This window comes from Mesoplodon mirus (assembly GCF_964341445.2).
Source record: "Mesoplodon mirus genome assembly, chromosome: 12".
Taxonomy (NCBI): domain Eukaryota; kingdom Metazoa; phylum Chordata; class Mammalia; order Artiodactyla; family Ziphiidae; genus Mesoplodon; species Mesoplodon mirus.
Window position 1 is genome coordinate 104,253,724 of NC_138988.1, and position 27,890 is coordinate 104,281,613.

At 49.8% G+C, this 27,890-nt stretch overlaps 1 protein-coding gene across 2 annotated transcripts; it reads right to left on the reverse strand.

Moving 5' to 3' along the window:
* Nucleotides 1–29: 29 nt before the first annotated feature.
* On the reverse strand, nt 30–27,890 carry BPHL (biphenyl hydrolase like). 2 transcript variants are annotated; one of them, XM_082637913.1, is made up of 7 exons: nt 27,676–27,890; nt 21,573–21,676; nt 19,087–19,253; nt 17,617–17,770; nt 12,690–12,821; nt 9,585–9,708; nt 30–391 (listed from the first exon to the last, which is right to left on the reverse strand). In XM_082637913.1, exons 1-7 carry the CDS (start codon nt 27,873–27,875, stop codon nt 304–306), a joined length of 969 nt encoding a protein of 322 aa, XP_082494039.1. In that variant the 5' UTR covers nt 27,876–27,890; the 3' UTR covers nt 30–303. The 2 variants fall into 2 exon arrangements, with proteins under 2 accessions (XP_082494039.1, XP_082494040.1); XM_082637914.1 differs by lacking the exon at nt 19,087–19,253 and having other exon boundaries at nt 21,565–21,676.

Sequence of the window (27,890 nt, forward strand, 5' to 3'; positions counted from 1 at the left end):
AAATGCTTCACTGAACGGTAACCCGAAAGTAAAGTAAATCATGGGAGCAATTTATTTTTTAAGACAATGGCAGAAATTCACAACAACACTGAAAAATCAGGTTTAACTTTTGTAGCTATGAAAGCTAGAGGATGCTTATGGTATGTCATTATTGCTGTTGGATTAGGAGCAGTTTGTGGGGAGGCACGGGGAGCCTGGAAAGGCAGGTGAACTGGGGGGTGACGCGCAGGCGGGTTTCAGAGGCAGCACCAGGCTCAAGCCCCAGGCTCAGGATTCACAGGCCACACGTCCTCGGGGACACTGTCACTGTAGGAAGTCTTCCGCTAACGTGTTGAATTCATCTGCGAAACGTAAGTGCAGGCTGTGCTTGCCTTCTGGCATCAGATGCAACCTTAAAAAAAAAAGATGATGATTAATGGCACATCACTTAAAAACCTGTTACCCTCCCTGTTGTTTCATGAAAACCTCAAGTGAGAAACTGCCCTGGTTGGTTTTTTTTTCCATCACCTCTATTAGGAAGAAAGTGTAAGGTGCATCTCATGAATGGTCCCAGGATAGAGACGTGACAGTGACAGAGCACACACACTGTGCTTGGAATTGAATCAGGTAAGAAATGGTTTGACTGCAAACCTGACTGAGAGTGGGAGATGTGATTGGTGGTTACCTAAGGGAAAAAATCTTTTTAATAACATTGGTCTTGAGAGAGAGGGTTGGAAAGATGATAAAAAGATGAAGTGTCCAGAATCCACTGGATTGGAGCTTCTTGGAGTATCTATGTAGTGGGAAAACCCAAATCAGAACTCACAGCCCCCCTAGTTCAAGGTTCCAGATCACCCCATCATTCTGGAGGATTGAGCAGGTCTGCGTACAAGCCACCAGACAAAGGGCAAGTAAATGTTCCTGAGGCTTGTGAGGGTAGCAGGAGCCTGCATCAGCCACCGCCCTTGGTTCTACAGCCGTCAAGACACCTCACCATCCTTGGGAGGCTTCTTCCTTTCAACAGGGCTTTGGTCAAATGTGGCTGGTCTGCAGTTTCTTTAATAAAGGCAGACTTCTGAGTTACACATTTTATTTATTGGCTATAAAAGTGCAGACTATAAGTTTTAAACAAATTGAAGGTTCTAGGATATAAGCACAAGTCTGACTTGCTCTCTCCACGATACAGTTAGACGTTAAAAGGACTGCACTGGGGCAAAATGCCAGTTACCGCATTTCCTGCTTCTCTGCTTTCCACGGGGTGGGGAGCTGAGAGCTCTAGGGACCTCAGTGAACATTAGGGAGGACGCATGGCAGGAGGGAGCTTGGAACAGAGCTGTCCCTGGGCGATGCTGGGCCTCCTGCAACCAGCCACACGGGGGGTGGGGGGGGTGAGGGAACCCAGACTATCAAGATCACTGGCTTGAAAGGAGGATCTGTTGCTGGCATCTTTCTGAGGCCCTGGGGAAGGTTAGTAATGCCATTAACAATAACCAGGGCATTTCCAAGTCAACGTTAATGCTATTCAGAAAAGAAGTATGAGCTGCACCACCCCAGAGAAAGGACCACCTGCCCTCCAGAGGGACGGGGCTCACAGGGACAGTCACGGCCTCTGTTCTCAGGAGACAGAAAAGAACCAACTGCCGAAGATGCTGGCAGTCACAGAAGGGCATGTCTGGGATACCTTGCACCTTCCAACGTGGACCAAGCTGGACTCTGAAGCAGAGACCCACCCTGCCAAACCTTCAAGTCCTCCCGTGTGGGGAGCCAACCCACTCCTATCATTTGTTCAGACACCCAAGAAGGAAGGACAGACACCAGCTGCGATCCCACCTTTTAGCTTCAGGGCTGTGTGTTCTCCCAGTAGTCATCTCAGTCTCAGGAAATAAAAACTGGGCCCCTCGTTAAAAATATGGGAGCCCTGTTCTGAGGCATCTACATTCAGAACTGCACTGGACTAAGGATGGGTAGACAGAGGGACGGACGGACAGATGGACGAATGAGGGTATGAAAACGACAGCTCTGCTCCTTGATAGCTGTTGGGGTCATTTCGGGGTCCTCAACGCAGCTTTTCCTGAGGTCTGACGCAGGGGTCACTATCCCTGACATGTGCTCCTCTTGGGGCAGCACTGCCCCGGACAGGTGTAAATATGGGGCTGCCAGGGCAGCGTGGCCACTGCTGCTGACCCAGACTCTCACCCAATTAACAAAGGATCAAATCACACGCTCATGGAGAGTGGTGTTCAAACAATCACACTTTCCAGGAAAATGAGTAGGAAATTCCCCACCGCCAGACACACGGCTTAGCTGGAGAGGATGGACCCCTCGGGGGTAGATGCTAGATCCTACTTGCTGGGGCAGGTTCCTCACTGCGTTTGGCACCTTTAGAAAAAGAAATGTGACTCTAGACCTTTAGAGGAATTAAAGTCCCTCTAGTCTCCTTCCACCTCTCCTGGACAGTCCTTCGACGATGCTCCCTACGTGTGAGTGGGCGAAGGAGAAACAGGCTAAAGGCGCTGGCTATTATGGGGGCAAGACAACCCAGTCTGACCAGCGTAGGCTCTTTACCAGCAAGCAACAGCATCTCCCTGAACCGCAGCTGCTCACCTGGAAAGCGGGGACAGTAACAGTGTCCACCGCAGAGGGTTATTCTGAAGATGAAATTATCTCTGGGCGCACAGTAGACACTAATACACGTGTGCTATTTGTCCATTATTCTGTTTTGTGCTTCACAATGTACGAAAGTCGTTATGAAGGTTCCAGTTATGTACAGTGTATCAACAAAATGCTCCAACGTGGAGACAATTTATTTACGTGTGTGCTGGCGACCACAATCAACTGCAATTGGAAAATTCTTACCTTAAAGAGATTTTAGACCTAAATTTAAGGCCAGACACTATAAAACCCTTAGAGGAAAACATAGGCAGAACACTGTATGACATAAATCACAGCAAGATCCTTTCTGACCCACCTCCTAGGGAAATGGAAATAAAAACAAAAATAAACAAATGGGACCTAATGAAACTTAAAAGCTTTTGCACAGCAAAGGAAACCATAAGCAAGACGAAAAGACAACCCTCAGAATGGGAGAAAATATTTGCAAATGAAGCAGCTGACAAAGGATTAACCTCCAAAATATACAAGCAGCTCATGCAGCTCAATAACAAAAAAACAAACAACCCAATCCAAAAATGGGCAGAAGACCTAAACAGACATTTCTCCAAAGAAGACTTACAGATTACCAACACATGAAAGGATGTTCCACATCACTGATCATTAGAGAAATGCAAATCAAGACTACAATGAGGTATCACCTCACACCGGTCAGAATGGCCATCATCAAAAAATCTACAAACAATAAATGCTGGAGAGGGTGTGGAGAAAAGGGAACCCTCTTGCACTGTTGGTGGGAATGTAAATCCATACAGCCACTATGGAGAACGGTATGGAGGTTCCTTAAAAAGGTAAAAACAGAACTACCATATGACCCAGCAATCCCACTACTGGGCATACACCTTGAGAAAACCATAATTCAAAAAGAGTCATGTACCACGATGTTCATTGTAGCTCTATTTACAATAGCCAGGACATGGAAGCAACCCTGAGTGTCCATCGACAGATGAATGGATAAAGAAGATGTGGCACATATATACGATGGAATATTACTCAACAATAAAAAGAAATGAAATTGAGTTATTTGTAGTGAGGTGGATGGACCTAGAGTCTGTCATACTGAGTGAAGTAAGTCAGAAACAGAAAAACAAATACCGTATGCTAACGCATATATATGGAATCTAAAATAAAAATGGTTCTCATGAACCTAGGGGCAGGACAGGAATAAAGACGCAAACGTAGAGAATGAACTTGAGGACACAGCAGGGGGAAAGGAAAACTGGGACGAGGTGAGAGAGTGGCATGGACATATATACAGTACCAAATGTAAAACAGATAGCTAGTGGGAAGCAGCCGCATAGCACAGGGAGATCAGCTCTCGGTGCTCTGTGACCACCTAGAGGTGTGGGATAGGGAGGGTGGGAGGGAGACGCAAGAGGGAGGGGATATGGGGATATATGTATACGTATAGCTGATTCACTTTGTTATACAGCAGAAACTAACACACCATTGTAAAGCAATTATGCTCCAATAAAGGTGTTTAAAAAAAAGATTTTAGAAAATGTCATGGGTGAGATTTGTCTAGAAAGGATGAGCCCCCCCTTCCCCCCACTGTGCGACACCAGGACCCGGCTTTGTAAGGATGAGGCTGGTCCTGTTTGGAGTTAATCCTGGAACTTGGCCCTAAAGGGGGTCTCGAGCTGCCTGCAGTCAGAGAGGAGGAACTAGAAACAGCAGCTGAGGAGGGGGTGGGAAGGGTCATCCGGGCAGCTGAGGGGGGGTGCGGGCCCCTTCCTTCGGTGTCCACCGGGCCCCCTCTCCACGGAACCGGAACGCACCTGCTGCCAGCACAAGACCTTTTTACTTCACGCCCGCAGGGGCACGCCACCCCCCTGCCCACCTTGGAGGTCTGGGGCCATCTTCCCACCGCTGGCCAGACTGGACAAGGCCAGGAAGCTGCAGAGCGAGGCCCCTCCTCCCTCCTGTGATCGGACAGAGGCCAGCACCTGACCCACGACCTGGGGAGCCCGGGCACCCTTAGCGCTACCACCGCCAGGCCAAGACCCCTGAGGACGCTCCTGCCAGCTGCCCTCCGCCAGGCCAAGACCCCTGAGGACGCTCCTACCAGCTGCCCTCCGCCAGGCCAAGACCTCTGAGGACGCTCCTGCCAGCTGCCCTCCGCCAGGCCAAGACCTCTGAGGACGCTCCTACCAGCTGCCCTCCGCCAGGCCAAGACCTCTGAGGACGCTCCTGCCAGCTGCCCTCCGCCAGGCCAAGACCCCTGAGGACGCTCCTGCCAGCTGCCCTCCGCCAGGCCAAGACCCCTGAGGACGCTCCTACCAGCTGCCCTCCGCCAGGCCAAGACCTCTGAGGACGCTCCTGCCAGCTGCCCTCCGCCAGGCCAAGACCTCTGAGGACGCTCCTGCCAGCTGCCCTCCGCCAGGCCAAGACCTCTGAGGACGCTCCTGCCAGCTGCCCTCCGCCAGGCCAAGACCTCTGAGGACGCTCCTACCAGCTGCCCTCCGCCAGGGTTGGGTTTATGTGTCAACTTGGCTGAGCCACAGGTGCCCAGACATTCGGTCAGACATGATTCTGGGGGTGTGTGTGAGGGTGTTTCGGGATGAGAGTCACATCTGCATCAGCAGACTGAGCACAGCAGACTGCCCTCCCCACGTGGGTGGGCCTCATCCAATCAGTGGACGGCCCGAATAGCACAAAAGGCTGACCCTCCCCTGAGCAAGAGGAACTCCTCCTGCCTGTCTTCAAACCGGGACACTGGCTTTTCCCTGCCTTCAGACTCAAACTGCAACATCAGCTCTTTCTGGTTCTCTGGTCTTCAGAGTCAGACTGAACCACACCATGAGCTCTCCTGGGCCTCCAGCCACTGACTGCAGATCTTGGACTTCTCAGCCTCCGTAGCTGCACGAGCCAATGCCTTACTCCTATAGTAAATCAATCCTCTCTCGCTATAGATATATTACATGTACACACATGCATGTGATATACAAATACGTGTGTGTGCACACGCACAGCTGACCGAGGGCCATGCGCCTCTGACTGCCCATCAAGCTCTACCCTGCTGTCCCCTGGGCCCCAGAGCACCTGCACCCACACCAGAATTCCATCCACGAAGGCAGCTACCGTGTGCCAAGTTCTTATTCGTCTGAACGTGCACATACATCCCCAGTCATTCCTCAGAAAGTTATCTGAGATGACAGACATCACCATCCCCATGTGACACACAGGAAACAGAGGTACAGAAATGCGTCCACCTGCTTATGGGCACAATTCATCACCAGCCACCCCCCCCCACCGGGTCCATCTGAACCCCTGCTGTACTGTTAGCCACCACGGCTGCGAATGCTGCTCAGGATCCCCAAACCCCGACTCTGGTCTCCAGGCGTGACTCCGTTTCCCACCCCTCCCCTCTAGCTGATACAGAGTCCAAGGCCCCACCTCTCTGCACACGTGGACTCCAGCCCTCGTCCTCTCCTGCCAGGTCTGTTCTCTGGCCCCAGAACCTGCAGGTGGACTCCACAACACACTTTCTGGGCCTGAGTCACCACTCAGGGACCCGTGACACCCGCAGATGTGGCCGTGCGATGCTCACATTCTTCCTTTCACTGCGTACCAAGTGCTTTGAGAGGCCGTACTAGACCGCGTCCGGGACAGAGGCTGGCCTACTTGCTGCTGCTAGTAAGGTGCCAGTAAGGGGCCACGTGGCCTCAGAACGGTGAGTGAGTGGAGGAGCAGAAAGAGACAGCCAAGCTGTGCCCGGAGGCTGGGTGGCCCTGGCCAGGCAGGGAAGGGGCAAGGGGCGCAGGACTCCAGGCAGGGAAGGGGCTGGTCACGCGTAGCCGGGTCTGAACCCAGATCCTGATCTCTATGGGGCCCCCAATTCCTGAGATCCGAGAACCTCCTCAGAAACATACTGTTGTGGTCTGAGCCGTGCCCCCCAATTCGCATGTTGAAGTCCTAACCCCAGTACTTCAGAGTGTGACCGTGCTTGGATATCAGGTCTTTAAAGAGGTGTCGTGTTAAAGTGAGGTCACACAGGTGGGCCCTAATCTAATCCGATGGGTGTCCTTATGAGGAGAGATCAGGGCACAGACACCCACCCAGAGGGACAGCCGTGCGAGGACACAGGGAGAACGTGGCATCTGCACACCAAGGAGAGAGGCCTCAGGACAGACCAATCCCACGCCACCTTGATCTCGGACGTCCAGCCTCCAGACTGCGAGGGCCTCAATGTCCGTAGTTCCAGCCGCCCAGCGTGTGGCCTTTGTCACAGCAGCCGGAGCTGACGACCACGCACGGCAAGCACCCCGTGTCTCCACTGCAGCGCGGTGGTCACACCCTCCATGAAGCCCCACCCTCTCCTGAGCCAGATCAGCCCCTCTGCTTCCAGGGGCCCGTCCACGCCAGCCCCGAAGGGTCCAACTATGCTCAGCGCCACCTATGACAGCAAGCTGGGCGGCCCCGAGGACCAGGTGTGCCCGGCAACCGGAGGCGCTCAAGCAGAGGCTGGCTAGCCAGGCAGGCGGCGGTGTCAGTGCTGTGCGATCTAGGAGGGAAGGCTGGCCGAGCGGGGGATGCCCGGTGTGGGCAGGGCCCGCTCCCCATCACCGCTGTAATCCCAGCGACCACTGTCTTACGCTCTGTATCTGGGACTTCTGCAGAAGAGTCTGTTAGGAGGAAGGGCCCAACTGCCTAAAAACAAAATCTAAAATCACTGAACCTGAGTGACCTCTGAGGCCTCTGTCTCCAGGAGATGCTGTGATTGTTCTCCAGCAAAGAGAAAAGAGAGAGACAAATTGTCACAGGCAGGAAGTGGGCCTGCTGAACACCCACCCTTCACTCGGCCCCCTTCTAGGAGAGAAAGGCATTTGTTTCACACCTGATTATCTATTTGTAGTACAGTCTTTGAGGCGACAGACTTGTGCCTTTAATTCTAAACGTACCTGGCAAGGAAATGAAACCCCAAGTTCGTTGGAAGCACCCTGCACTCGGAGTTGCTCCCCTGGGGTCAGAAGGCCTGTGCACAGAGTCGGAGGGGGACCTTGGTGCTCAAGGAATCAACCCTCTTTTTGTGGGTCCAGAATTAACCACTGTGTTTTAGGTTCATGCCCAACATAAAGGGCTCTTCTGGCAGAGGAAGGGAGCAAGTGTAACACTTTACTCTCAACTCATTTTTTCCAAAGAATCCTGCTCTAAGAAAATGACCTTCCATAAGAGAGTGTACTAAAACCATTAACATCTGAATGGCAAGGGAATATTTTTCTCCCATATTGATGTATTCTGTTGCTAGGAGATGGGTCTGGGACAGAATTCCTAAATTAAACTTTCTTGCAGACTTTTACTGAACATGGCTCTCTAAGGGAACACACTGCATTTATCATGAGCATCAGTGTGCAAAAACCTGTCATTTCTGAAGCTAGAAGACAATTAACCAGGTCAGCAAGTATATACTACGGGCATCTTACCATCATATTAAGAGTATGTTTATGAGAGGCAGCTGTGCTGTGGGGGGAAAGCACTATATTAGGAGGAAAAAACCCTAGAATTTGTCGTTTACTAGCCATGCAACCTTGGAAGATTACTTAACATGTCTCAGCCTTGATTTTCTCATCTGTAAAATGGGACAAAATCTTTTTCCATAAGGTTGTTGTGAAGTATGTAATCAGATATCATATGTGAAATGCCTTTTAAAATATAAAATGCTATTTGGACATAGGAATTAGACAGGTTTATAGTAATGCTATTTTACTGCAGAATAAGAAGCGTGTCTCCCACATTTAAAAATTCTCTGAGACATTTGTTAAAATCTATCACGGAATAAATAGTATGATTAGGAGGTAAAGGAACTGTTTCTACTTTCCCTGCTGGACTGTGGGAACTCTCAGCTCAGGGACCACTCCTGACCTGCCAGGCAGCGCTGGCCTGCAGTGGGCATCGGAATCGGCTCACGGAGGGGGAGGGAGGATGTTCTTAGGTCACTAACAAAGCCAATTTCCAAAGAATTCTATACAATTCCAAAGATGTCCTGAGTAATGACAGCGTCTCTGGAATTCATATACAGTCTCTGAAGGGATCAAGGCTCACTTGGGTGTTTATTTTCCAGTAGGTTTGCTTAAAACAAACAAACCCAGACCACCACCTCCTGGTCACACCTCATTTTCTCCTTCAGGATGTGCATCACTGCATATCAAGGAAATTCTGAGCTTGCTCAACCTGGAATTTTCATCTTGATATAAGCACCAGCAGAAGCTGGCTCCCGTGTCAGCCAAAGTATTTAAATTATAAATTTCTGTTCCATATAAAAACAAATGGGATTGAAGAACAGAATTTCTGCTGACATGTCTTATTAGGCTCTCTGGCGTCCCCAGGCTAGTTGGCAGAAACAGGGCCACACAGACAAGGAACGTGTCTCTGCCATTTAATCGAATGGGCCACCAACACAGCTGGCTTGGCAGACGCTGCTGTTTTGTGCTTCTGAATAACAGGTTCTCCTCTGATGTGTACATAGTTAAGGCTGGAATAACACGAGAAGTTTACAACATAACTTTAAGTGGGAAAAAAGCAGGAATCAGAGTTGAATATAGAACATGATTGTATCTATGTTAAAAAAATACTAGAAAGGAGTAGTACACAAAAATGCTATTAATGGAGGTATTTAAATGGATGGTAAGCAACAGGCGATGTGCTTTCTTCTTTTGATTTTACAAACTTTCTTTACTGGGTGAGTAGTTCCCAAATGATAGGTGACTGTTTAGGTTGATGTGCTGCAGCCCTCAGAGCTCCTGCCCTCGGATTCCAGGGCTCCTTGGCCCCGTTCCCTAAATACAGCAGGAATGTTGGTTCACACGGGAAAAAACCCCTCCTCTCGGGCAGGATGCACCTGAAAAACCCAACCCTCATGCTTCTTCTCTTCCTACAGCTTCTCCCATTTACCTCCCAAGGCCCCAGGGCAGGGTGCTGGCTCACGCCGGACTCACCGTGACCCCTTCACCTGTTTGTGTATGAAGTCGGCATGGAAGCTCGGGACCAGAGGATCCTTCTCACCGTGCACGATTAGGGTGGGGCACTGAACCAGGGGCAGCAGGTGCCGACAGATGTTACCTGAAAGACACGGAGACTCTGCTTTCCCATGGCCCTCCTCGGGGTGGGGAGGGGCAGAGCGCAGACAAGCGCCCCCACCAACCCCCGGCCCCCCCACCTTAGCATCCGCCTCTACGAGACTGGCCTGGATCAGTCGGGGTCTGAGTGCCTTCCAGCTCTAACATTCTTTGGGTTTCCTTTTCTGTTTCTCTCCTGGCTTTTTTCTTTTAAGCTCTACTAGTGAACAAGCACTCTTGCCTGATTTAAATTCATAATTCATGGGAAACAGTACTTAAAACAAACAAAAACCCTACGAGTCTTTATATTACGTGGGGCAGTTCGCTGTTTGCCAAACGACGGTGGACACTTGGTACCTGCAAAGTTCCTCCCTGAAACAGTGTCTTCAGTGGGGCCCTCTGGCCCTCAAGCCTGTGTCCCTCACGGTGAAGCTACAACTGCAGCTGTGCAGAAGCTGCTGCCCATCCCTCCCGCCCCGACACCCCTGACAGAGGCCCTCACCCTCATGTGTGACGGCATTTCTAAGGCTCACACGGCACAAGTCAGGCTCCACTCCACTTCCTGTCCTGCCATTTCCTGCTGGGGAAAACTTGGGGGTGCCCTAACTCCATGAGTTTTTTGGCCTCTCTCGGTTGATCAGGGACAAGCATACATCCCCGGGGTGGCTGTACTGCTAAGAGGAGGCGCCCTGCTCCCAGCAGGCACCCCAGAGCTAGCCCCATCCTCCCCAGCTGCCCTGAGAAAGCCGGGGTCCCCGGGTGCTGTCCAGGCAGCGGCTCCTCCCTCCTCTCGGGTGGGGGTCACTGCCTGCTGGCCCTGGGGGGGCCACACCCGCCATTGAGCAGCCCCGCGGCGATTAACGCCAGTGTTCCCGAGCCCAGCCCGCGTGTCCCGCGTGTCGGGAGCCGTCCCAGTGACTCAGCACCCGTGAGCCACAGGAGGTGCAGGCTTTAACTCGTACAGTGGGTACAACTGCTCGTAAATCAAGTACTTTTACAATAGTGGTGGTAACTTTTTATTAAGCACTCACCCTGTAGTTGGTATCAAAGCCGAGTGTAGGTAACCTCACGTGTAATAATAATACACAGAAAGCCTCACATGTATAACCTCACGTACAGTGTATCATCTCACGTATATAATCTCACATAAAATATATACATGAAGCCTCACATATATAACCTCACATAGAATATACATATAAAACCTCACGTATGTAACCTCACATAGTATACAAAACCTCACATACTTTATATACACGTGTGTGTGTATGAAAACACCTCCCCTCACGTATATAATCCTCACAGCAGCTTCCTGGGGTAGTTCCCAGTATCTCCAGTTCACAGACCCAGAACTGCTGCTCAGAGAGGCTAAAGGATCTGCCTGAACCCACTCAAACAGCAGCCATGTGGCAAAGCCAGAATCCACCCCAGGGCCTGACTCCAAATCTGGCGATTAATCCCTAAGCTGAACTAAGCAGCCACAACCTTGAGTACAAGAAAAGGGCTCCTGTCAAAGGAATCAGTACTGAAGGGAGATAAGAAGTTTGTTAACGGCCTTGCTGTAAGGCGATTCATACATTTCCAGATTCTCTGTATCATGACGCTTTCTCCCTCACTTTCTCTCTTTAATACACTGCATTTTTTAGAGTTTTAGGGTTACAGCAGGACTGAGCGGGAGGCAGAGAGCTCCCACGTACCCCTAACCCCACACACGCACAACCTCCTCCATCGCCGATAACCCGTCAGACACTTCTTACAACAGATGAACCTGCACTGACGCACCATCACCACCCTGAGTCCGGGGTATTCCACGGGCACACACTCTTGGTGGACACATTTGGTGGGTCTGGACAAATGCATAATGATGTGGATGCAATGATGATATTATACAGAGCATTTCCACTGTCCTAAAATTCCTCTGTGTGGCTACTCTAAGATGTGTACAGTGGGATCTCGTTGTTGTCTGGCCCATCTTTTATTCGGGTTGTTTTCTTATTGTTCAGTTTTAAGAGTTTTTTGTATATTTGGATACAAGTCCTTTAGCAAATATTTTCTCCCAGTCTGCAGCTGTCTTTTCATTCTCCTGAAATACATTTCAAGGACCTGTTTCTATGGGTGGATACTGCATTTGAACAGGATACACTTGCTGTTTTGAACTTAAACCAAAAAAGTAACATTTCCAAATGTTCTTCTCATTATGAAAGTTTTTAAAGATGACTCATTCCGGAAATGATTACTGAATAGACCAAACTGGTACCTGAATCACAACAATTTTGTAACTGAATGTGCTTAAGATTAGATCTTACCTAGTCTTGATTCTTTTAGCAATTAGAAAAGTGAGAGACTACAAATGTAAATAGCTATAAAAAATAGACTTTAATTCAGAATTTCTCTTCAGGATGTCAATTCTTCCTGTTATTGGAAACCATGTTAACTTTTCAGATAAAGACAGGAAGACATCTGTCATGGCTAAAGTGACACAACTTAGCTTGGAACTTGGGAAAGGACTGAATACTTTCTTCCTCATATTAATTCTTCTGGGGCTGAAGGTCATGACAGAGAATCCCTCCTTTTCTGTCCTAGTAACAGAGGATGTAGTGGGGTGACACCTCTAAATGTGAAAAAGAGAAAATCTGGTATCTGTTTTCTAACTACCCATCCTGGAATTAGAAAGTGAAGAGTATCTGAGGCTTCCGGAGAATGATTTTGCCATCATACACACAAAGGATTCGAAGGAAAAAGAACAGTCTGCTGTGAGACACTCAACAATGCGACCCTTTGTACACATGGTCTGTCTCTGGTGCAAGGCGGGTCTATCACACAAGAACTCGCATTGTACACGATCACCAGCACCCTCTGTTCACACATGACTGTGGAAGGACAGTGGGCGAGCACGTTAATCCCCGAGGAATCCTCGAGCGTCTGGGGGACTCAAGCAGCCTCTCTAATGAGCAAAGGGACCGTTAAATAGCTCATGTAACCTACCATCTGGAAGATGCTTAAACTGTTTTATGCCATCCACCCACTTTTCACAGGTTCTGGCAAAGTAGTCCAACCCATAGAGGGCTTCCAGAGGCTTTCTTGTTCTCTCACTCCATTTAGACACGTCTCGGATACCTGAAAGACAGATATGTGGGCAAGAATGGGCTTAGTCTCAGACTAGAGTTCATCTGTAAATACCCCAAGCGCAGTGCACTCAGAGCCGCGGCACTGGCTGTCCTGCCAGCTGGGAGTGTTCCCCCAGTCTCCACGTGGCTCACGCTGGCTTCGCCCAGGTCGGCCAGGCCTTCCCTGACCCTGCCCTCCGTCACTCTGCTCAGGGCTGGTCACTTTTAGTGGCTTCTGTGTCCGTGGTGAGTGCCAAGTGCTGGGTCCCCACCAAGATGTGAGCTCTGTGTGGGGGGTTTTGCTTTGTTTTGTCCCCCACTGTGGCCCTCAGGCACAAAAGAGGGACCAGTAGATTCTTACCAAGTGAATGAAATTAGATCTAAAATTAATGCTTTCTGTTAAAGGTATAAGATAAAAGCAGACATTCCCCTAATTAGGGTCATCTGAGTGAAAATGACATTATTTGTAACAGGAGATTTTTCTGAACTGCATTTATGTACGTTGAGCAATGCACACACATCATTCATTCTAATTTCTGCCCCTGAAGGCACATGGGTGTAACTACTAACTACAAACTATATTACAGATGACTCTCTGTTAGGAAAGGAAAGAGTGGCCAAAAGCCACCTTTAAAGTGAACTGCCGTCTGAGGCAGCCTGACCCGGATAGAGACAGTGCCTGCCTTTCTCTTGCTCACTCTTCTGAACCCGCAGACGGACGCCCACGGTTGAGTCCAGACGCTGAGGACGCTGAACTGCTCCGCACAAACCTGAGAAGACTCCAGAGGGGGGCGGGGGCGGGGTTGGTGGGGAGATGCAGAGAAGCAGCCTGAAAATGAAGAGGTGGCAGGAGACCTGGGAAGAAGGAAGAGGAGAGAGGGGCTGGCACGACGGCATGAAGACGGCCCGTGAGCAACGCCCCGGAGACGGCTCTGCCCGTGGCCGTGCAGCAGAGCACACCCTCGGGAAGGCCCTCCTGCAGCGGAACAACTAACTCTTTCATAATATATAATTTTTGTTGCACTGCTGGAGTTTGCAGTAACTGATGGAAACTAGAGTGTGTGTGTGTGTGTGTGTGTGTGTGTCTGTGTGTCTGTGTGTAAGAGAACCCTGAAAACAGAGCAAAGAGTGGTAAGACCACTCAAAGGCAGAGTTGCTTCGGGGGAAGGTGACTGTTGGCTGGGGGAGGGTGGACACGGCTGAACCTGAGATGGAAATGGCCCCAACCTGGTACCATCCATAGTTCCCAAGAGCAGCAAACGGACATCCTCTCTGAAGGAAAGTGTTCTCAACTTATGCTCACTGTCTTTTTTGTTTGTTTTCAGATTAAGAGTAAGCACATATCCACTCCTCATGAAAGATCACGAGGCAATCAGAATCTTTGTAAAGATAACGAAACAACTAGAAAATTGGAAGAGAAAGCTTAAGAAATTATGCAGGGCCCTACACACAGAGACACGGAGATGAATAGAAACGGGGAGATGGAAATGCTCGGTCTACAAAGTTCAATCAGTCCCCAAAGGAGGAGGGACGGAGGGGGAAGGTGGAGGAAGAGGAGGGAGAGGAGGGGGAGAGGAAGGGGGTTCACTGTCAGAGGGAATCAGCAGGTGACAATGTTTCTCAGAACTGATAGAAGAGTCCAGACAAAAGTTAAATGTAGCCCAAATAGGATAAACAAAAAGAAATCCAACACGGGGTGGTAAAACAGCAGTGTACCAAAGAAAAAGAGAAAATCTGAAAACGAGCCAGAGGTAAGATGTATCGCTCCAAAGGAAGGAAAGTCAGACCCACAACAGCAGGTAAGGAAGGCAGAAGACACCAGAATAGCAGAGAAGATACGTTTCCATTTCTATTTCTGTACTTAGCCAAACCATGTTTCAAGAGTGAGCGTGAAATAAACATTTTTAAGTAAAAGCTGAGTTGACTATTACCGGACCTGCCCTTAAAGAACTTCTGAAGAACAACGTCAGGGAAAAGAGAGAGGGCCTTAGAAGGGACATGTGAGAGGGAAGGAAGAAAGGGAAGCAAAGAGCCGACAGACGTGTCGGCAAATGTAAGAGCGGCTCCATGTTACAGGTCATTTATACCTCAACTAAAGACTCACCAAGGCAATGAGAAAATAAAACACTGTACCAGTTCCTCACATTAACATTAAATAGTCCTGTCCAGGAAGAAAGCAAGAAGACAAGTCACACGCTGGTAACACAACTACTAAGACACTGACTAACCAGCAAGGCGTTGGTACGCAGGTCACCAAGAGCCGAAAACCAAAGGAACACTGCAGACCAGTAACACTGTGCTCACATCACAAGTGCTCTATGCTTGAGTGGGGTGGGGCCTCCTGGGTGCTGGCTCTGCTGTTACACTTCATAACATACACCCGTGAAACATACTGTGTTATTTACGTGTATCATATATTACACAATAAAAACTGAAAAGCCAGGAAAAAGACATGAATAGGTAAAACGCAAAAGAAGAAACCCCCGTGGTGCATAAACACATGAAAAGATTCTCAATTTCATTAGTAACAGGAAAATGCAAATTAAGACCCCCAATAAAATACCATCGTACACGCATTTGGCCAGAATTAAGAACTCGGACAGTCCCAAGTTCCTGCTGAGGATCTAAGCTAAGGTGGTGGAAGTGTAAGCTTCTTTTGCTGGAAAATGATCTGCCACCTGAAAGTGGCACATCTGCAAGCACGGCGCAGCCACCCCAGCACGGGCATCCTCCCCAGGGAGGTCTGCTCACACGCTGAGGACGCACCCAAGGATGCTCACGGCAACACTAGGAGGAAAGAGAGGGAGGATACAGTGCAACAGGCCGTGTGCCCGACAGAGCGCCACACAGCAACGCCACGAACGAACGTCGGAAACGGCGTTCTAAGAAAACTATGTGTAAAGAGTGAGTCACAGAAAATGCCATGTAGTACGAAGGCACCCTGTTTAGCTCAAAAACAAATAAAACTAAATTATGTGCCGTTTAGGGATATGAATGCATGTGACGACAGTGTCTTCAAGACGGCACATGGATGGACAACTCAGGCTGGCAGCAGCGCGCGGGCCAGCAGTGACTGACCCTGTGCTCCTTGGTGGGTCCATTCACGTCGCAGGTGTTGCCTTATATGGGTCAAATATTACACAGTTAAACTAAAAATTCAGCTGTGAAATAATCAAAATAAAAATATGATCTATTATATGTTCGATATCATATTTAATTTATAGAGATGCTATACATATATGCATTATTTATATAAAATTAAATATAGAAAATATTTGTTTTATAAATACACATTGTTTTATAGTATATATCCTATTATATAAGATATATGTTAAAATACATATTTTAAAGTGTATTACCTTATAACACATTTAAGAAGGAGACGTAAACGATGGGACGTCTGCCTCAGTGAGGAGACCTTCCTGAGGAGAGGTTTTGTTTTTTAGTTCTGTTAAAAAAACATGCTGACAAATCGGGGAAATGGAGGCTCAGGAGCAGTGGTGACACAGGAGGGAAGCCACGGGGGGCCGGGGTGTCATCACCCACACGCCTGCTGTCACCTCCTGAAGAGAAACAAGAGGGGCCGAAGGCTGGAGCCAGGAAAGTGGGGGAAGCCTAAGTCAGTTGCACTTTTCGCCCCAGGGACCCCCAGATCTCAGCGCGCCCTCCTCTCATCCTGCGAGCCCAGTGGTCTCAATTCGGGCAGCTTGCTGGGGGCTAAGTTGCCACAGCTGGAATGCCTGGTGGGCGAGGAGGCCACCAGTACAGGCCCTGGGTAGCAACCCCAGGCTGGAGGGGAGCACCCCTCTGGGTCCCCAGCAATCACAGCGCTGGTCCCCTCTACCAGAGCCTCAGCCTTACACCAACAGGCAGTGGGCCACATCTGCCCACGGGCTGCACTCCGCCAGGCCCTGTTTCCCCATCTCTAAAAATCCTCAGAGATAAGCTTGAAGGACAACCTTAAAAAGTGTGAACAGCACAACAATTCTTTATCAAAGTATGCGGGTTCACGTTGAATACAATGTTCCCTTTCACACTCACATACTTGAAATGAGCCTGTAAATAACACTTCATGTCAACCCCCTCCTTCCTTGAGGGTCACTATCACAGTAGGAAATGTAAATAAAAACTTTACTTATTAGCCTTTTCCTGACTCATAAAAAGTGTCACTTCTGGAAATAGGAAACTTTAAAATACAGACTAGTTAAATTGCATTACTCTCCTGATAACTAACCACCTTCCCACATTACAGCCGAGGAAACGGATGAGACATGACTTGTCAACTCACATCAAAACAAGGCCTGGGCCTCCCTGGTGGCGCAGTGGTTGAGAGTCCGCCTGCCGATGCAGGGGATACGGGTTCGTGCCCCGGTCTGGGAGGATCCCATATGCCGCGGAGCGGCTGGGCCCGTGAGCCATGGCCGCTGGGCCTGCGCATCCGGAGCCTGTGCTCCACAACGGGGGAGGCCACAACAGTGAGAGGCCCGCATACCGCAAAAAGAAAAAAAGAAAAAAAAAAAAAAAAAAAAAAAACAAGGCCTGACGCAGTGGTTGAGAGTCCGCCTGCCGATGCAGGGGACGCCGGTTCGTGCCCCGGTCCGGGAAGATCCCACATACTGCGGAGCGGCTGGGCCCGTGAGCCATGGCCGCTGAGCCTGCGCGTCCGGAGCCTGTGCTCCGCAGCGGGAGAGGCCACAACAGTGAGAGGCCCGCGTACCACAAAAAACAAACAAACAAACAAACAAAAAACAAGGCCTGAGAAAGGTCAGGGGAGGGGAGGCTGCTCTCCAGGTGGAGGGACTTACCCTGATAAATCTCCTCGTCCTGGTCGGTCACGTAGGCGTTGGCCCCCCAGATCACCATCTTGTTGATGTAGGACGGGTATCTTGCAGCTGCAATGAGGGCTGTTATCCCACCATCACTCCAGCCCAGCAAAGAGACCTTCTTAAACTTCAGCATCTGTGACAAATACCACGAAATGCACAGCACAGGTTATGGCTCCTTTGCTGCGGAGAGAGCTTGATGATCGTCAAGTATCAGGATCAACACAGCTGTGGTGTGTGGAGTGTCAATTGGCCATTAAAGAAAAATCCTAGAGTCCACCATTTGATGACATAAATGTTTCTCTCAATTAGTTGTGGTGCAAATATGATGGTCATAAAAACCTAAGTACATAGTATTGTTTTGAATGATGAGGGGACTACATCTTCTGGTTGGATAAAGTCTCAAGGAACCAGAAACAGTGGAGATCAACTGTACTTGGACGTGACAACGTGTGTGCGTCCATGCAGGTCTGAGCGAAGACTCTGAGGACAGGTATGCAGATCAGAGAGGGAAACGGGAGAGTCGCTGCATCTGGTAAAGCCACTGACTGCAACTATGGGAAGAATTGGCTACAGGAAGGCCGGGAGAGAATGATGGTGGTTACACTGGTCTCCGGGTGACCAGCCAGGCTCCGAGAATGTGTCTGACAGGGAAGACGAGCATCTCAGAGATGCTGCTGAGAAGTAAAAACGGAATGATTGGGGAAATTTAAAGAAGTAACAAATATCAGTCCGAGACATCTGCTGACGGGACTCTAAATTGCTGTGACTACTATGGATAATACTTTGACACTATCTTGTAGAATGAATATCTGCATCTCCCGTCACTCAGCAAGTCACCTCCTAAATGTGCATGGAGCTCTCACACACGTGTACCAGGACAGGTCCAGGAAGTCCACGCCAGCACTGTCTGCAATAGCAAAACAGGAGCGCCACAGTGTCCATGCACAACACAATGTTCACTGCACTTCTGTGTATAATTGCATGTGCACACGCACACACATACACACAAAAGGCAACTTAGAAATTACTTAGCTACCATCAGAAGAGAGGGGAATTAAGACACAGTGTATCCATACAACAGAATACTAAGTGCCTATTATAAAACTGAAGTCAATTTGTATTTATTGGCATGGAAGTATCTTCTTGATCAACTGTTCAATGAACAGTAAGCTGGAAAATCATTAGGTATAATAGGATGCCATCAATACAGAATTGTGTGCTTATACATGTAATAAGATTGCCCAGAAAGGCAGAGCCTCAAAATCTTGGTAGCAGTACCTCTAAATAGATTGTTTGATATATCTGTTTTCCTCTTTATACCCATCTGAACCCTGAATTCTCTATAGGAGTCAAGTGGTATTACCCCTGAAGAAACAACAAACAAAAACAAAATAAATGAAGACAGGCCCAGCCACTCTCCTCCTCTGGGCTCTTGTCTAAGAGACCCACCTTCATCAAGTCAACAGCGTCTTTTGCATCCCTTTCAAAAAATTCTACTGGGAAATCTCGATCTGGGGGTCTGGAATGTCCGTACCCTCGGGGATCCCAGGCAACCACTGTGAAGAGCTTCTTATTCAGGTTCTCAATCTGAGGTCCAAAATCAGTCTCTCCACTTCCTAAAAGTAGTCACTTGGTTACACTCCAGTAAATGCTTTCATTGTTTCAAACACACTACATCAGAAGCAGAAACAACCATAAACTTAAAGTAACTAGTTTCTACTCAAAGTTAGACCTCAGCTGTAACCAGCAAAGCAGCTTCCTTTCCTGCTGGAGTTCAGACCTACCCCCCATCTCCCCCTAGTGGCTACTCTGAGAAGGACAGAGGCCCTAATTTTTCATTTGGTCCTGTATTATTCCAGCACGTTTGATCTCTCTTCAGCTTAATCGTGCTTTTTATTTAAAAAAAAAAAAATTCATGAAACTGCATAGAAATAAACTTACTGATACAGCATGCTTCTGGGTTATTTTTTCTTTCTTTTTTTTAAAAATGACTGTTACAAATGAGAGAGACCTTAATAGTAGGTGTAGACACATTCATGAGATTTGATTCTAGTCATTCAAAGCAGAATTTCTAAAATCCCAGATGTCTTTTACTAAGCTAATGTGAATAGCCCTGAAGGTTTTATTTTCTGGTTATAACTAGAAACCAGAAAATTAAACTAAAACACTGAAATGAGGGGGGAGGGAAGGGTGTGGAGGGAAGAAATCAAGTTAGTTTGTTTCATGACAACTGTATGAACCAGCGTATGTTAGCAAGTAGAGCCACGTTCTCAGGCCGGCGGCGGACCTGACCGGCAGCCCCCAGCCTGCCCACACGGTCACGGCCACCGTGTGCACAGGCAGGGTTGTCTTGTGTGGTCCACACAGTGTGGAAGGCCAGACTCCCAAGGAGCCCAGTCCAGGGGCAAGTCAGCATCTCATTTCTAAGCTCTGCTTGATTTCTGGGGACTCATAGCTCAGGTCACAAATGGATAGTAAACGTCTCGTTTAATAAACTGGCAATTATTAGAAAATGTCTTTCAATGCTGTAGGATCATTTAATGTCACCAAGGATGGTGATGTCACTCTTCCTGACAAAATATACCTTCCTCAACATCAGGTAAATCACCCAGAAAACCCAAGCTGAAAACATAACTGGATTTCCAGCACATGTCTCCTGCTCTGACATCTGAAGCTTCTCTCATGATCCCTGAACTGGAGGGTCTTCCAGGGAACTGCGCTGAAAGAGGGGCAGGAGGTGAGAAGGTGGGAAAAGGCAACAGGGTAACTCAAGACCAATTTCAGAAACAATAATACCTGGCACACAGGAATACATTTGAAGACCAGTGCAAAGACCATTTGAATACTAAAACCTTAATGAAATTACTTTAAGGAATAGTTACCAATATATGATACCTGAGAAGGAAACGCATCAACACTGGTTGCCCGTGGGTAGGGGAACTGGGTGCTGGGGGACAGTAGTTTAGGGGAGAAACCTGCTGTTCGATTTTTGAATCGGGTTAATGTTTTACACAAGCAAAAACTAAATAGCCAAAAGCTTTTTATACCTGGATAATGACAGCAATACTGAAACAATGGCAAACTGTTCATTGCTTTAGCTCACATCAGCCATTGGAGTAAATATGATCCTCCATTACAACAGCTCGAAGGAAAAAGATACTAGATACTGTCTGGACAGAGACGCCTCAAAAGGTACAACAGTGCCAGTATCAGCTGAGGTTGCGTCGCGTGGAACCATCATGTGACTGAAGAAGTCTAGCATTTTACTTTTAAGAGAAGGAAGTAAATCATAAGGAAGTATATACTGGATTACTTAACTAAATTAAAAATAAAACAATACTAAAACCCTTAAAACCAAATTTGAGATGCCCTGGAATCACTGGAAAGTCCCCCCCCACCGAACTTTCTACATCTAAACTACTCATCTGTAAGAGGAGATCGCAATCCACCTGGCTTTACCGCGCTCCGTTCACGCCAAACTAATTCTGACCTTCAAAAAGCCTTTAAGCCCAGTTTTGTTCTTAGCTCTGATCTTGGCTGAACATATAGTCAAGCACAACAGGGCAAAATCAGTCCAACTTTTAGCAGCAGAAGTCTCACATCCTGGAACCCCTCAATTCCAGGCAAACTGGGCTGCCGGTCACCCACTCATCTCCTTCCTTCACCCACACTGCTTTCCTTGACCTGTCATAGCCCTAAGTTGTAAGCAACTACACAGTGTTGGACTTGCGTGGGAAATACCTGGGTATTTAAAGGAATAAAAACTGCATGAAGTAGAAAGGTATCTTTCTACACCACCTAACATTGACTGTAGCAAGTATTACTTAAGGCATCTCAGCAAAGCACTAAAGTTAGTCATCAAGCCTGGGCATCTAGGATTGTGAACGCAGTACAGACGACACAGCATGCAGAGCATTCGGTAAAAACCTGCAGACCCAGCATTCCCGGGAGCAGCAGGACCGCGTGCTCGCCGCCTCCAGTCCTCAGGTAGTGCAGGTGGACGCCATTCACAGCCACTTTGGCGGAGGTCACAGAGGAGCTGGAAGAGAAAAGCCCCATCCCCAGAGGACAACTACTGAGCAGCACACACGTGAGGACAGAGCCACGCGTTGACACACGAATCAGCTGCAGTGCCCTCCCCAGGTCCCTCGGATTATTCTGATACGTGCTTCAGTTTTCCAGACCTAAACAGGGACCGGTTTGCTTCCTCCCCACCACACTGCAGGTCTGGGCTGCGTCTTCGTTTGAACATCGTACAGCACCAGCTCAGGGCTTATGCCACAGAGGCACCGAGAGGCCTGCTGAAGTCAACGGCCACACAGGCCACCCTACAGGCCCACGCTGGGGTGCCAAGGTGCAGGCTGACGCGGGAGCCCCCGCCGTGGAATGCCAGGTGGGCACCGGCACAGACCCTGGAGCCACTCGTCTGGGCCTCAGCAGGTCCAGAGGAGGCACCCGGACCTTAGGCTGCATTGGTGGCGTTCCCAAGGATGAGGCTGGTCTCAGGGTCCAGAGGGAAGGCCCTGAGCCCGAGGCTGTCCTGTAGGCATCTGGCCTCTCCATTCTCCAGCCAGCCACATGAGGGCCCCCTGGTCAGGAATGCCCATCTGCACCAATGTGGCCAGACTGGTTTTAAGATGTTGAAATGTTTCTGCGTTGACTGTTAGATAGGCAGGTCCACATCAAAGCCCTCCCCACGCCAGCCCTCCCTGGCCCAAGACCTCCCGCGCTGCAGCATCTAACCGTGTGCCACCCCAGGGGCTCTGCCCTGGGCAGCGTCCTCAACTGCTCTCGTGGAAGCTCCAGGATGGCAACGTGAGGATGCACATCAACACGGCACATACAGGGCCCTGCATCAGGCCCTAGGAGCCTCCCATCAACTCCCCAGGTGGCTGGGGGACACGCAGAAGGGATGTGAAGGTGTGCCAGGGTAGATGCTGGAACAAATGTGCCGGATACAGGCACATCGAGTCTTAACACAGAGCTTCTGGAAAAATATGACAGACCTGAGGGTAGTAAGGCCTGACGTAACTATCGACACGAGCTCGTCATCTACAGAAATATTCCGGGAGGAGCAAGAACAGCAGCACCGAGCCGCGGTCGTGTCACACGGACCTGCTGTTACTTGTTATTAACGGACAGCTCCAGAATCAAGATAAAGGCGAATAATGCTCCGCTGATAGAGTCATTTCAGGAAGCGATGGTTTACTGACACATCCGTCCGTCGGCGAGAGACAGTCGTCTGCACACCCTCAGGGAGGGGGGAAGCTGTCAGACGCCCGTGTTCAGCACAGGAAACGAGGCAGCTCCCCAGACAGACACAGACACCCAGCGCTCGCTCAGCTCAGCCGAGGGCGACTGCGCACCTCTATCACTCCTCGTGCCCTCAAGGTTCTCGAGGGGCCCCCTTCCCAGCAGTGAGAAGGACATGCTTGGAGAGGCATCTTGCACAGTGAAGACGTCATGTATAATGAGCCCCCCTCCATCTCTCTCAAGGTCCGAGCCACTGGGTTTCACAACCAGGGGCTGCTGGCTCTCAGACCTGCACCCCTCCAGGGCCGGGAGCTGCCCAGGGCCTGGCTCACGCGGGCTTCCCCTTCGTGGCCAGCCCGAAGTCTCTCCAGCCAAAAGCCTCGGACTTCCCTCTGTGCTCTGCCATACCAGTGTTTGGGTTCCCCATTCCAAATTTCTTGTCTTCTAATTATCCCCATCCCACATTCTTCTGGCCGCCTAAGAAGACAGAGATAAAACCTGGCAGTCTAGAATCAGGCGTGATGGGAGCTCAATGGCAGGGAAGGGTTACTAGGGCGGAGGACTTTGAAGGTGGCTTCAGAGAGATGGAGAGATTCTATCAGGCTTGGGTGGAGGTACCTGGAGCAGACTGAAAAAGCAGCATCTGAGATGAACTTCCAAGATGGGTACAACTCTGAAGAAAGAATGTGGTGGGGAGGGTGCTTGTAGAAGAAGAAATGGCATGACCAAAGTCCCAGGGGTTGGGGACACACGTGGGGACCAGGCAAGCTCAGCCTGACAAGAGCATGGGGGCAGAGAGGGAGCAAAGGTTGGGGCCAAGTGGTGAAGGGGTTTGCAGTCAGGGGGCAGGAAATGTGCCTGGCATTTTGTCACCAACACCCTGTCTATCGTCATCCCTGAGGGACCTGCCATTATCCACCAGCCTACCCCTGGGGTTACTGGAGGCTCCCAAAACCTTGCATCCATCCCCAGGTTGGGGAAACAGGATAGAGAACTGTTTATGTACAAAAGCAAATCAATTTCAAACATAAGAAAAAAGTTTTATTTTAAAACATAATAGTTATTGAATGATCTTGCACATAAATATACTTGAAAGGAGTGTTGCATTTTCCCTCCAGCTTATCAAAGGGCTCTCGGATGACAGTCAGGCCTCCGATAACATTGTTAAAAGAACGCTGAGACAAAAGCAGGCTGCAGAGGCCAGGTCTTGGAATGGGCCTGACATGTGCTCATCACTTTGAACCCCATTCAAGACACCAAATTTTCCAAACTCTCAGGTAGGAAAAAGGATAGATAGAAAACTTAAAGAAAAATGAACCACTTTCTCTTGGGCTGTCAATTTCTCCCTCCCATTAATCACTTCTCTAACCCAGGTGTTCTTAAGCAGGTGTGTTCATTACAATCACCTGTGGAGTTAAAATACACCTGCCTGGGGCTTCCCTGGTGGCGCAGTGGTTGAGAGTCCGCCTGCCAATGCAGGGGACGCAGGTTCGTGCCCCGGTCCGGGAAGATCCCATGTGCCGAGGAGTGGCTGGGCCCGTGAGCCATGGCCGCTGAGCCTGCATGTCTGGAACCTGTGCTCCGCACTGGGAGAGGCCACAACAGTGAGAGGCCCGCGTGCCGCAAAAAAACCCCAAAAAAACCCAAAACACCTGCCTGGGACAATCCTGGGAGACCCACTCAGTAATTCTGGGGTAGAGCCGTGGCATGTGCTTTCTAAAACACCGAAACTCTGCCGTATTATTCACTCATTCACGTATATCCTGAACCCCTACTTTGGGCTGGGTGCTCCATGTTGCCTGGGAGTTGGCAGGGAAGACAACTCAATCTGCAACGAGCAGTACTAAGCACTTTGCCAAGTATGAGGACAGGAGACACTGGAGTGCTCGCAGCAGACAACACGTTCACCACACCTTCGGCAACACCCACAACAGCTACACGCTCGGCGCCTTTTTATGAGAGCGTTTCCTGCCCCCACTATACCAGTGGGGCTCAAACTTAGATTTGAATCATCTGGCAAACCTTCAAATCTCCAGATGCCCAAGCTGCATTAAATCAAAATCTCTGGGCTGGGACCCAGGCTTTTGTACTTTTTAAATTCTCCAAGAGACTCCAATAGACAACCGAGATTGAGAAAGATTGTATTGAGTTAATTTCTTAGAGGAGAGAAAAATCCTGTCTCCTTTTTTAAAAACAGCCTGCAGGGACTTCCCTGGTGGCGCAGTGGTTGAGAGTCCGCCTGCCGATGCGGGGGACACGGGTTCGTGCCCCGGTCCGGGAAGATCCCACATGCCGCGGAGCGGCTGGGCCCGTGAGCCATGGCCGCTGAGCCTGCGCGTCCGGAGCCTGTGCTCCGCAGCGGGAGAGGCCACAGCGGTGAGAGGCCCGCGTGCTGCAAAAAAAAAAAACCAGCCTGCAGGAAGGCCTGCTCGGCCGAAGAGCCCAGATCCCGCCTCACTTTTGTCCTTGAATCTCTCCTTCTGGGAGGCCGGACAAGCAAGTTTGTGGAAGGGAAGGGGGTCAGGAGCAACACAACAGCAAGTACTTCCTGATGAGGGGGCTGAGCTGCCCCCGGCAAAGAGGGAGAGATTCCTGTGGGAGCAGGCAAGAATGTAACCATTTGGGGCAAAGAACTAAACTAGAAAACACATACAGTTTAATTATTAAACTAGATAATGTCCTCTGATAAGAGCTTACTTATCTCATTCATTTTGCTATGTGATGCACATTAGACTCAACCTAATTTTACCGCTGAGGAATACAGCTTAGGTAACTGGCCCCAGTCACTCTGCTGGTAACTTGCAAAGCCAAAATGAGCACCTGAATGTCGACACCTGGAATGTCACACTTTGCTTAGAAATAAAAATGGGGGCCACTTAATAAGTCCTCCATATTCTCTGTTCAGCTATTTCTTTTGTACATTTTTTCCAAAGTAACCATTAGCTACAACAAAGCATTAGCAACGCCCAGGGCTTGGATTAACATGAATTTTGAGGACTTATTTTTACATCTTTTATACACTGTATTATTATTTAGATATTCATATTTGTATCATTATTAATTGTAACTACTAATTACTTAATTCCTATTATGTCCCAGGCCTTTTACACTCATTGTCTCAAACCCTCAGAACAATTCTGCAAGGCACGAGGCTTAGAGAGGGTAAATAACTTGCTCCTGTTGATGTTTTTTCTGTAACCTCACGGCTGAACAGAGTCCCCAGCGGGCTCGGCACCGGGGCCACATTCACCCTGACTGCTGGACACAAGGTGAGGGCAGGCGCCAGGGGAAGGCGGGTCTCTGATGCTCAGACAGAGCATCCCCAGGTTGAACTGGAAAACATCTCTCTTCAGGCAGGCTGTTAGGTTCTGTAAAGTTATAAATATTGTAAATGCACGTAACACACAATTTCAGGTGGAAAAGGCTTTCCTGACCAGGCCCTGGGATAAACCACTTTGCAGATTATGAAATACAAAGAGTCAGAGTTCCAAACAGCAGACTTACAGAGAAGGTTTTGGAATGCAACACAGTTGTAGGTTAGGCACCCGCTGTTCTGAAGCAAAGGTCTTACAGGAGTGCTTTTACCTACTTAACACGGGACTGCCTTCTTGTTTCCGGATTAACCAATACCACTGCTTGTTTTCCCCTTTACAGGTCATATCAATTTGCAACTGCATTTATAAAACGGCAGTTGAAAATCCAGAGAAACCTGTTTTTCAGAGATATTTTAGGAGGAATGATTTGCACTGCTAAGTGGATGGGGCCTTCTTGCAACCATTTAATAACCTACTGTAACCGATATTGGTGCCATCACAGGAACCCCATTTCAATCCCTTTCTGCAAATGGGACACTGGATAAATGGGCATTTTTCAACGTTGACTTACAGAGCTGCAGGCGTTGACATATTTTTCCATCTGTATGAAAACAGTTCTGAAAATCGTAAAGCTGGTCAGATCTTTCCTTTCTCCTTCCAAATGAGAAGCTTCCCAACAGGTGAAGTTCTGAAGGCCAGGTACCTTCCTAGTCATGGGTGGAACTGACCCAGCACCAGCCATGTATGTGTGTGTTTGTGTGTGCGCGCGCGTGCGTGTGTCTGTGCGTGCGCGTGTGTAAGCAGGTACGCAGGAAATAAAGTAAAGCAAGCTTCACGCCGCTCCAACCGCATGTCCTGCGTACTCTCCCTCGAGACCGACAGCACCCACTTTTAAGACTGTGGGTCAGAGACGGATCTCCTTTTCTTGCTGCTGCTGTGTTTCAAAGCCTGCGCGGGAGGGCATGTCACAAGAGAGAAAGGCAGATTCCTGGGCGTCTCCACAACCTGCGCCCTCAGCACCTCGGGAAGCCATCTCCCCGCTTCCCAAGGTGATTCTTCTGCACATTAAAGCTCGAGGCGGGCAAGCGGGGCGAAGGAGACCCAGGGCCTTGGGGCCCGCGACTCCGAGAGGGGTCGGGCACTGATGGGGCGCAGGCACTGCCAGGCTGGCCTGACAGGAGCGCGCGCGAGCACTGCCCGCAGGCGTGAAGGGCTGCGCGGAACGCGGGCCCGGAGCGAGGGTCTCCCACCGCCGGACCCTCGCCGCTCCCGGCGCCGTACCTCGGCCCAGCGCACCACCCCGCCGCCCGCGCTCCCTCGGCCGCGCCCGAGTCATGGGTTAAAGGGCAAGGGGCCGGCGAGGCCATGACCACGCGTGTCTCCAGCCCGGCCCCTGGCCAGCGGCTCCCCTCACGCCGCCCCGAGCGCGCGGACAACGACGCGGGGGCTCCCGAAGGGGAGCGGCCATTACCTGAACGCAGCCACGGGCTCGGCCTGGGGAACGTGGATCCCGGGCTTCAGCGTGGAGAGGAAAAGCCGCAGCCGCCGCGCGCCCCAGAGGGCCTGCGCCGCCGCCGCCATGGTCACTGGTCGCGCTCGCGCCGGAAGCGCGCAAGCGCCGGGTCTCTCGGCCACCCTGAGCCCGCCCCACCGCGCCGCCCGAGCACGCATGCGCCGGGCCCCTCG

Coding starts and splice junctions, on each gene's coding strand:
- BPHL (XM_082637913.1), bottom strand. CDS start 27,875: ATGCGTGCTCGGGCGGCGCGGTGGGGCGGGCTCAGGGTGGCCGAGAGA. Junction 17,771..19,086: donor ACGCTGTTGACTTGATGAAG/GTGGGTCTCTTA, acceptor TATTTGTCACAG/ATGCTGAAGTTTAAGAAGGT. Junction 9,709..12,689: donor GTTTAAGCATCTTCCAGATG/GTAGGTTACATG, acceptor CGTGTCTTTCAG/GTAACATCTGTCGGCACCTG.